The sequence below is a fragment of the Prunus avium genome, chromosome 1 (assembly GCF_965620075.1).
Source record: "Prunus avium chromosome 1, drPruAviu1.hap1.1, whole genome shotgun sequence".
NCBI lineage: Eukaryota > Viridiplantae > Streptophyta > Magnoliopsida > Rosales > Rosaceae > Prunus > Prunus avium.
The window spans coordinates 43,148,180-43,159,961 of NC_142284.1; the positions used below are offsets into that span (position 1 = coordinate 43,148,180).

General features: G+C 38.9%; 1 protein-coding gene across 1 annotated transcript; it reads left to right on the forward strand.

The window, feature by feature from the left end:
- The first annotated feature begins 2,944 nt into the window (after positions 1-2,944).
- LOC110744281 (Eukaryotic aspartyl protease family protein) lies at positions 2,945-5,009 on the forward strand. The gene has a single exon (XM_021944250.2). It carries the CDS (start codon positions 3,533-3,535, stop codon positions 4,874-4,876), a length of 1,344 nt encoding a protein of 447 aa, XP_021799942.2. The 5' UTR covers positions 2,945-3,532; the 3' UTR covers positions 4,877-5,009.
- Positions 5,010-11,782: the final 6,773 nt, after the last annotated feature.

Sequence of the window (11,782 nt, forward strand, 5' to 3'; positions counted from 1 at the left end):
CTTAAAAAAAATTAAAATTAAAAGAAAAATCAGATAATGGATCCTCTTTTTATGGAACACAACTACCCATTATCTTTTAAAAAGCCTCTCGCAGGCGCGTAAGCACATGCAGAAAGGTTAGTAACAATAATGTATGAGAATAACTTACTATAGTTCAGTTTTTTTTAACTTGGGGGGAAATTGAGGTAACTTGAAAAGGAATGGTCAAAGATTCATTCTCATGTGAAAATTTGTTTCTTGCAAAAAGAATTCAAAACAAAACCATGTATATATAAAAATATTTTAGCATATTTTCACAAAAACATAAGTGATATGGTGGTTAAGGTGTTGAATGAGTAAAATGGGAGGGCTTCGAATCCCCTTGGTGTTTTTTTTAATATAGAAATTTATCCTATATAATAAATGTTAGCTTGCAGACATTTGAAAGACCTTATAAATATTAAACGCCGAAAATACAATCACAAACACATCCGCAACGAGTTGGATAAGGCGCAGTGGCTGGTTTGACAAAGGGAGGGGTTCGAATCCGATATCGTTTGACCACTCAATTGTGTTATTAAAATTTTAGCACTTTCTTGAAGCACTGTGTTCATTGATTTTGTTGGATACAATTGGATGTCAAAACGGTTTCCAGTTTGTCTAATTTTTTGCAAGGATGATTTATGAATGTAAACTTAAAAAATAGATCGTTTGGATCGTTGGAAAAAAAATTCATAGGGTATCCTAAAGGGTGTCCCTCAAATAAAATTATTTGAGGGATCCCTCAATATAAGGGGACTATATATATACTTTGAAAAATAAAAAAATATAGTCCTAGTCCTAGTCCAAGCATACACCAAATGCAGGATAAGTGTTATCCAATTTAGACCAAGCCAAGAGAGTCCCTAAGCATAGTCCATGCCAAGATAGTCCTATGTAACAAATGAGCCCTTAGAGTGATATATAATCATTGTTGCTTGCTGCGAGCCGATGTGGTAGACAAGAATGTGATTACAAATTATGTAAAACACTAACACCCGAAACATATCTTTTTTTTATTATAGAAAATATGGTATTTCATTAAACCGAAAAAAACATTACATGGTAAGAACTAGCATGTTAACGGCGGCCTCGTTAAAACTTTCCCAGAGAAACCAAATCTCGGAGTAGGAAAGAGTACCACCCATGCTATTGACTAAACAGAAGAGTTAAACAACTTATACGAAACAAACCAACCTAAACCGCAACCACAAAACCCTTAAAACAACATCCCATCAGTACGTAGGTACTGTCAAAGAAGTCCTCCTATGATCTAGAAAAAACATCATAATTCTTCGTACATAGTAAAAAACGTACTATGAGTATCAGAATATATACAGTCAATCACCCAACTGCAAAATCATTGAAACACATCCCATCACTACGCAGATACTGTCAAAGAAAGCCTCCTATGATCTAAAGAGAGCATCATAGTTCTTCGTACATAGTCAAAAACGTATTGTGAGCATCATAACAGATCCAGCCAAACACCAATCGCCACCTCCAATTTTCTTGATCCAGAACCCCAGCTGACAAGTAAGGGAGACCAAGATTGGCCTCTTAGCCTGAAGAAAATTCCAAAGAAAGATCTTCATAGTAGGAACGTTCATCGATTGCCAAGCCCATGAACGTTCCATAGGAAAATTATTAGGGAGATCTTGGAGACCCCTCGAGGGTGGTCTTCTCCGCCTTGTCAACAAAATCCTCGATACAAAAACTATGCTTACCAGAAAAATCCATGCCACTAACAATCATATGTCCAACACCAGTTTTTGCACTCTGTTGATTCCCGCTTGGTGCCACATACTTGTCATCCCCTTGAGCAGAAGAGGTGGTGGCCATCTCCATAGCGTTAAGATGGAGACCCCTCACCAGCGACTGGCTCCTTAGGAACCCATAAAGGAAGCCAACACAGCCACCCCACGGAGAACAAATGAGCAAAAAAAAAACATCATACCCAATTCACCAAGAAGAACCCAATGAGACAATCAGAGAAGATTGAGAGAGACGGCGAAGAGAATGAGTAAAGAAAACTGGACAAACCCTAACCTTAGCCGTCAAGACTCTCCTCATGTGAACGAGAGAGCGACCCAAAAGAGACCTAAAAAAAAACACCCGAAACATATCTAAATTTCAAAAATCATAAAATAAAATAAAATGCCAGAAATTATTTGTTCATTCTTATATTTTGATGAATTTTAGAGAGACGGGTCAACGACCTACTATTAGCAACATTGATATTATTCACAATTTAACCAGCTAGCAAGACCACTCATCTTCTTGGATCATCTGGTACCAATTATTGGGCGTACTAGCTTAAGATCAATTAAGTATCATGCTCAAGACAATTGGGCTGTAGCTTGGTGAGGTGTTCGCTAATGGCAATGGCCCGTTACTACAAGGAGAGGCTAAAGGGGTGGGCTGTGGTTGGGAAAGCTAGGGTGGGTATATTAGGAATTTCGTTTTAGTGGGATGAGATCAAATTTCAACAGTATATAATATATAACAATTAGAGAAAATTAAACAAAATTAATTAATGAATTAATAGAAAATGAGGTTGTGACATTATAGAAATGAACTTGGGAATATATTAATGAATTAATTAATATAAGACAAAGATCTCAGATGATGATCCTCTTGGGCTGAGCATGCGCATGTGATTGTGATGTGGCACCGTCTTAACTTAAGTTTTGTAGCGAAATCCACGACCACGACTACGAATCTCTATAAATAAATAAAAAGCCAATCGTAATCTGAGTGAGAGGGTAGCTTAGGCTAGCGATAGACAGCAAAAATCGTAATCTAGCGTAAAACGGTGACCAACTACTGACAACAATGCATAAAACACGTATATTTAATGGATAGAGGGAGCAGCAGATCCTTCTGTTTACGTACGAATTTTTTGTATATTTTACAGCTTTGTCTGAGATCCAACTGGCAAACTTTGAAATCTATTCCCAGCAAGCTCCATGCTTTTCTTCAACAAAATTAATTAAAACTTCAACCACCATCCATCAATCAACCATCTTTCTATGGATTTTGGAATTCAAACTCAGGGGGGCTCTGCAACAAAAACTTCATTTCGTTGAATTTCAAAGCCCAAATGACTCCTTCATGGCATTAGACCCATATCCGAGCCTTCATTCTGCTAGGCTTCTGATTGGCCCAAAATCTAGGGTTCATCCATATCTAATCTAGTCCATTGAACTCCAAATCTGAAACCCATTTTTATTTTTTTTCTGATTTCTCTCATGTTCAATTAATATCTGTGATTTGTTCCATCTTTGTCCACATAAACTTCCCAGTTCATTCATTATTAGCTAGAAATCAGGCAAGAGCTTCTTCTTCTACTCTACTTAACCCAAAAATTAATGCTTACGTACAGAAATACAGTATACACAAAGACCGTACGGCCTTTTCAGAAGCCCACTACGCGTCACTCCCTGTCCTCACTCTAATTGACTAGTCATTTCCTCTCCTTTCCCTCTCTCTCTCTCTCTCTGCGCCCACAGCAATGGTGTCACTATTGTCTTTCTTCTTCGTCTTCTTCACCTTCGCCAACCTCTGCAACTCCCAACAACCCACCACCACCAAAGATTACCTCCAGCTCCCACTTCTCCACAAGCAGCCCTTCTCTTCGCCCTCACAAGCCCTCTCCCACGACACCCACCGCCTCTCCCTCCTCCACGCTCGCCGCCACGACATCAAATCCCCCGTCGTTTCCGGCGCCTCCACCGGCTCCGGCCAGTACTTCGTCGATCTCCGCCTCGGCACCCCACCCCAGAGCCTCCTTCTCGTTGCAGATACGGGCAGTGATCTGGTATGGCTCACCTGCTCCGCCTGTTCCAACTGCTCCAATCGCGACCCCGGTTCGGCTTTCCTCGCCCGCCACTCCTCCACATTCTCCCCGTACCACTGCTACGACTCCGCCTGCACACTCGTCCCCCAACCCGACCCGAGTCCCTGTAACCGCACCCGCCTCCACAGCCCTTGTCGTTACGAGTACACCTACTCCGACGGATCCCTAACGGCCGGGTTCTTCTCCAGAGAAACGACGACGTTGAAAACCAGCTCCGGGAGAGAAACCCAGCTTCCAAACTTATCGTTCGGGTGCGGGTTTCGGGTCTCGGGTCCGAGTGTCACCGGTCCGAGCTTCAATGGGGCACACGGAGTTATGGGCCTGGGACGTGGGCCCATCTCGTTCGCGTCTCAACTGGGCCGCCGGTTCGGGAACAAGTTCTCGTACTGTCTCATGGACTACACCCTATCCCCGCCTCCGACTAGCTACCTGAGAATCGGCGGAGGCTTCCCGCACGACGTCGTTTCGAAAATTCGCTTCACCCCCTTGCTATTGAACCCTCTCTCCCCCACATTTTACTACATTGGGATCAAGAGTGCATCCGTCAACGGCGTTAAATTACCTATTCACCCCTCCGTCTGGTCCCTCGACAAGGCCGGTAATGGCGGCACCGTCATCGACTCGGGAACCACGCTAACCTTTTTACCCGAGCCGGCTTACCGCCTCATCCTGGCGGCGTTTAAGCGGAGCTTGAGACTCCTTGCGAAGCCAGCCAAGCCGACTACGGGCTTCGATCTTTGCATCAACGTGTCGGGGGTGGCGAGGCCGAGTCTACCCAGGCTGAGTTTCAGACTCGTCGGGAACGCGTTGTTCGCTCCGCCGCCGAGTAGCTACTTCATAGACACGGCGGAGCAGGTAAAGTGCTTGGCGATCCAGCCCGTGGATTCCGGGTCGGGTTTTGGGGTGATAGGGAATCTGATGCAACAAGGTTTCCTGTTCGAGTTTGACAGGGACAAGTCGCGGCTCGGTTTTTCACGTCATGGCTGTGCGCGACCGTGACAACGAAACGAGTCCGAGGCATGACTCGGGGCTGAGTCCAAACTCATTTTGTTTTCCTCTTCTTTTTATTTTTTTCCACTTTGATTTTAATAATTAATTGTTTCTAAGTATAGAGTGAAATTATTTTTGGACATTGTGATGTGTTGTGTGTGGGGAGGGGATTTGGTTGTTTTTGTTTTTCCTTTTTTAATTGGTTTTCCCCAACTCCAGGTGCTGCTGTAGTTATTTATTTTCATTTCGAAGTTTACTTTAACAATAAAGTGTTAGGCAGAGGTGTGTTAGATTAGATTAGTTGGTTAAAACAGTAAGTAAGTAAGCCGACGTCGCGTATTTAAGTTAAAAAAATTTAGACTATGTCGTAGATTATAATGGTGGGGACATTGTAGCCGTTAGAGGCATGGGGTTAAGAAATAATGTCACTCTAATCTTGTGGTCGTTTCTAGTTAGAGATTTTAGTTGAGGTGCAAATTGGATAGCATGGTTTGGCTATCAAATTATTTTTGGATTAAAAAAAAACATGAAATAAATAAAGTTAGATTGGAGAAAATTACATGGCTGTGATTGTGTTGTCCGGATCCGAGTCGTCCGAGTTTGATGATGTCGTGAAATTGGAATTGAAGGTGCTTTTTGGAGCAATATTCTCTTGTCACGTCAATGTTAATTGACCATACCATCCATTTACAACTAGTTTGCGCTGTTCGCCTGGTCGAGGTGGTCCTTTCGGGACAATGATATGATCTTATTTTTCTTCCCTTTTTTTTGTCCTGTAATTTTCTCAGTGAATGACGACAGACAATGCTGCTTTCTCAGGGCTGTTTTTTTTCATTAATAATGAGAATATTCGATTTTGGTAATTTTATTTAGGCTAACATTTGCACAAAAATTATTACTAAACTAATAGTTGGTTGTTAAATATCACCTACTAATTACTCCATGAATAACACTTAAAAAATACAAGCAACTGAATGTGCATTGGCAATTTGGCATTGCAGTCTGCAGAGAGAGATGACTTTATTTTCATTCAACAAGTAATAATATAGAGATTGGCTGAGAAGTTGAAGAGCATGACACATATATATTATTCATAATAAATATTAAATATGTGAAAGTAAAAATGTGACAAATAAATAAATAAAGGAGCAGGATGAGAGAGAGAGAGAGAGAGAGAGAGAGAGAGCATATGAGTGAGGGAAATTACTGATGATCCTACCCTAGCTATCTTCTTCACAGCTGGCTAGCTAACCATGACTGCTCTCTAACACTTCAGCTGGGCCTCCTTCACATTAATTTCTGTTTTCTGTTTCTGTTGCGGAGATATGAACATTAATAAATCGTGCATATATATGTATATACAGACACACACACATATATGGACACAACACAACACAAACCTTATCTTTCTCTCTCAGTCTCATCATCAGTCTATGGCCGCAGCATCTCTCTCTCTCTCTCTCTCTTTACAAAATACAAAATACAAAATACAAAATACAAAATACAAATCATCATAATTGTCTATGTGATCATGAACACGAGCACGGCATATACAAATAAAAAAACACAATTAACATTCTTATTTATTACTAAGGAAATAATTAGGCACATTTCTTAATGTTATTAGTACTAATTAATAATGGTCTGCTTATAATCCTTTTTGCTTATGAATTCGACCATCTTGTGTTTGTGGGTGGTGGGCAAAGAAAAAGTATATCAATGTTTGGTAGGATAATGCAGAAGCAATCATTCGTTTCGTTTGCCACACACCAACAAACATTCCAAGAGACTAAACCTGCCTTTACTATTATGTTTGCGGTGGCTCTTGCATTATCCGATGCTTCCATAATTTCGCAGACTCGTGCATCCATATCCATTCCATTATCAACAATTTGATGGAGCCTACAAATTGTAAATGCCTCCCATTGGTTTCCAAATTTTATCAGGAACCCCACTTTGTTGGGTTGGGTCCATTATTCAATGATTCATACACCCACCCTTTCATTCGCCAAGCTCCAAGTGCATCCATTTTGGCCCAACGCACACTTCTTATAGCCTGTGATTAGAATAGAGCCTTCATCCCATTTCATCATTAACATCCGATTGATAAAGCCCACAAAACCCATTTGTTTTGTTGTTTGAGAAATAATGCAATTAATGCAGGTAAAAGTTTGTAAGGTGTATGAAAAAGACTTGAGTTTTATTTATTTTATAGAACCGATACTGGAGGAGTGGGAAATCAAACTTAAAACTTGAGGTGCGTACATGAGTAAATTATCATAACCACTTGAGTTACAAGTTTCTTGCAACTAAAAGGTTTTGCATATATTTTCTTTCATGTATAATATACAGCATCAACTCCTTCTAGTTGGTTTGAAACGATTTCATGGAAATATCTTTTAGTAGAAGAAAAAGAAATGTAGGCGATTGCTAGATGAGGTTCATTTGTATGATCAACTAAAAATACTTAAAAAGCACCTTTGCTTTCCCATCCCCAAAAAGAGATAGGGAGACCCTGCTTAAGATAAAAGTCATTAGGCCAAAGCCCCCCTAGTATCCTGGCAGGTACATATGTTGCACTTTCTAAAGACTGCCATTTTCAGCTCCTCTCTCTCTCTCTCTCTCTGGTTTACAATATATATAGGAGTTACTTCACTTTCGGCTGGAGAAAAATGAAATTTCTGGTATAGTTGACAAAGACGTATGAACTGGTGGAGGGTATGATTGGAAGCAGAAGAGCACTGTCCCACCATGGGGACACATCCCTTTGGAAAATTGGGTGTTCTTGTCCTACAAATCAAAGGATAAACTATCTCCAACTCAATATTCTTGTTCATCCATGACTTGGACAGCTACTCAGGTATAGGGGTAGAAAAACACTATACTATACCCAGTCAAGCACCATGGACTGCTTTATTGGGAATTTGAAGTTTTGTGGAATTTGGCTCAAAGCAGAGATTTTGTATGGCCCCACTCACAGATCCTATTGATCATCACATTTAGCCAAAAATATGACCGTCCATTCATGTTGGCTTCCTTTTGGTTAGTTTAGGACCCTGAGATTAAAATGTTGATTGTTTAACTTAATGATCTGCATTAATGGTAATGGAACAACATCAACCATTAGATTATTTCTTTAACAGTTGATTAAGTTTAAGATGATGCCCTCGCTCGTATGAAATATTAGGTATGTTATAACTTGCAGGTTGCAGCTGGTGAATATTAATTTGTTTGCTTCTCTGTCAAAAAAAGCAGTATCCAAATTGATAGGTAGGTAGGTTTCAACGTTTGGTTGGAGTTCAAGTGTAAGCTTTTGGAGAGAAATGTATTTTTAATAATGACTTAATGGGAATATTACGTATGTAAGAAAAGTTGCTGCATTTTATTTTATATATAAACACAGAGAGACACAAAGGAAAGGATCCTATTACTTTTATCTAATAAGTGACAAAAGGATATAGTTTTATTTAAATGAGTGCCTAATCTCTTCTCTGTTTTATAACAGGGCAAACTCAGAGGGTGCTTAATATATTTGCAGAGAAGCTTAAAGTTGTGGACTTCATTACTGCTAGTCTTTGCAACTTGCAAGCACACTAAGCTTGCCAAAAAGCCCTTTTTTATATAATTAATATACCACTTCAACTTAAACAATTGTTCCTCCGTACGATCTAACATATGTATCCTACAATATTAATTCGGGGAAAAAGGAAATCTGGAAATTGAAAATAAAGATGGGATGGTTTTTGTTTTGGGTACGTGACTGGTACAAGGACTGATTTGGATTCATCAGAAATATTTTATTGAGTGACAGGTACAGAGCACTAGGGTTTGCAAGTGGGTAGCTAGAAATCTCTAGAAAGAAAGGAAGCGGCTGAATGAGTGAAATGGGAAAACAAAAAAATATGTAGGCCAAGTACTAAGCATCAATTATGGAAGTGGAACCTGCCTTTGATAACTTCAAAATCGGCAGTTCCAACTTCCACCACACTGAAAGATTTCAAGCTTTGCTGTAGTTTGTGAGTTAATTACGATTAATTTATGTATAGTCAGTCCAGTGAGTCCGATTCATTTCACCCAAGTTTAAATAAACTCTTTCGCTAGTTCCCATAGCGTTTAAGTAATTTCCGACCCCTTTTTGGGATGGCATTGTTTTGTTTCTACAAATAAACCAGTAACGGTCAGAATTCACAAAGAGCATAAATTGGACATATGATCTTCTGTGCTGTTGGAGGTATGTCTGTCGAGCTCTTTTGTAATTTAATTTGAGTACTAGAACAAGATGTATATAGTATAGGAGAGTATGGTTGGCCCACTAAGAATTAAAGTTTGCTTGTGAAGGTAACTTAAGGCTTTTCCACAATAGATCCATCATGCGTGTACTTAACCCCTGGTTTTCATGATTGCAGACGAATGTAGGTTTTTTCTTTTCTTTTCTTTTTTCTTGCTTGTGCTAAAATCTAAATATTTCATTCATAATTAATATCCATGAGATCCAACATGTAACATAATTTGGTTTTTGTGTTTATAAGTTTAGATTATTTGTTTTGGTAAAGACTGAAGACATGCATGAATGGTGGATAAGAAAAAAACCAGAAAAAGCATATGAAAGTGAAAAATGTGAAGGAGAATTCAAAGAGCACTCATTATTAGAAGGCAACAGACAACAGGTACTGGTAAGTTGCGAGGTTTCTCTCTCACGATGTATGTATGCCAGGAAATGCAGAGGAAGAGGCATATATAAGTTAAGCACCAATAAGCAACAATAGTGCTCTCAAAGGGAACCAGCGTCATGACAGGGTGGGATTGATGTCATCATAAACCCCACATAGAAAAGAAAGCCCTTCTCGTGCGTTATGTTAGTGGTGCTGCAGCTATCATCAAATGTTTGAATCAGCATGCTGTAATATATATATATAAGTTTATAATAAAAATATAATAATAAGCTACAAAAAGATAGAAAGATATATATTTTATAAATAAATAAATAAAGAATTGGGACCAAACCAGCCATGCGTGTGACCAGTGACCACAAAGTCATATTTCTCTTCAAAGATAACCCTCTCCTCTCCCTTCCCATAGTCTCCAAGCCCTAGCTAGAATTTGAATACATATATATTATTGTATAAAAAAATAAAAGTAGACTGAACATGTATAATAAAGAGGTTCCAGGCTAGTGCAGACGAAAATAGTAGCAGTGCCTTGTGACTGACCCAATATGGTAAAGAGAAGACTGCCGTACAAAAATGTAGGGAGAAGAGGTGCTCTAGAGTCTCTAGACTAGAGGAGACATTGGGAATGAACTTGTTTCTTGATGGGTTTTAATCAAACATTTTAAAGTTTTTTTTAAAAAAAAAAAAAAAAAAAATCTATTTACTAATTTAGCTAAAAGCTAAAGCCACTTTCACTGAAAATGTATATATCAAATTAGTTCAAAGGGTTTAAGACAAAAAAGAAAAATATATATATATATATATATTGTGTTGGAAAGGGGAATAAATAAAAGGTAGCTAGCGTTAATGATTTTTGGTTACCCATGCTATCTGCTTCTATAATAAACATAGGGAATGCACAATATAATACTGTAATGGGGGATTTAGGTAACTGTGTGATTACCCAGAAAGCCTTGAGAGTGTGAGTAGCTTTAAGGCATGATATGTATTCCTGCATCTTGTTTTTAACCATAAAGACACCATAAGTAAAAAGAAGATGGAAACCTCTTTAGGCCCAGCCAGCAACCAATAGGGGCAGGGGAAGTAGAGCTCCTGGTGCAAGATTAGGAGAACAATATTTGGCAAAAGGGAGGAGGAGCTATAAGCTTGGAATATCGTGCCAGTTGCCACACAACACAACAACAACAAAAGTGTTTGGAAACATCAAATTATTCCCTTTGGTGTTGTTTTGGCCTTTCAAATTTTAATGGGAAATCTTACCAACTACCAAATGATATACACTTTTTGATATTTTTCCCAATCTTTCATCATTTTGTCCTCGTTGGAATGTGACAAAGAAATAAATTATAACAATTTTAATCAATGACATGTAATGGGTTATGAATGAGTATGCATGAAGATGCCTCTCCTCCTCCCCTCTTCTCAAACTTCCCACGAATAATACAATTGTACAATGTGCAAAATCCTAAAGGAGGGGTAAGAAGCACAAGTAATATACAATCGTACACCAAGGTATAATATTAATAACTTAGGAGGAGGAAGAGGCTAGAGGGAGAGAGAGATGGATGATGATGATGATGAATGGGAGAAGGAAGGAAGTAGGGGGGGTGGAGTGTGTTCCAAGACACAATGATTACAAAGTCTTGGGGAAGCAGAAAGGGTTGGCATGGAAATAGCCAAGAGTATGGAAGAACGTGGGGACTTGACCGAGGTATGTAGGAAAGGAAAGGGCCTAATCAGAAAAGATGAAAAATGATTTAAATAATTATATTTATATTTATATATATATATATAAATTGAAAATAAGGAAAACAAAAAGGAAAGCCTTTTATCATGATGATACTCTCAGCCTTTTTGGTCTTTGGTCGGTCGACAATCTGTGTGTTGTGTGTTCACTCTGTTTAATTGTGCTGCTTCTCCCTTGTGTTGTGTTTCCCATCCCTATACCTCCTTCCACTCAATCCACTCTCTCTCTCTCTCTCTCTCTCTCTCTCTCTCTCTCTCTCAAGCTACTACTGCACTCACAGAGTGTAATTATTTGCTTTCAACCAATCACAAAATGCTATATTTTCTTTTACATGGGGGATTATATTTTTGGTATTAATTGAATTTTATATGTGAATATAAATGAAAAATATATCAAATAAACGAGTGAATTGAATTGAATGAAAAAAGAAGAAGAAGGGATCCATCCCCACCTTGAAAGATACAGGAATGGAATGGATAGAGAATGCCGTAAGAAGAA

Bases quoted from the DNA above. Each gene is read 5' to 3' on its own strand.
- LOC110744281 (XM_021944250.2), top strand. From the start codon at position 3,533: ATGGTGTCACTATTGTCTTTCTTCTTCGTCTTCTTCACCTTCGCCAAC.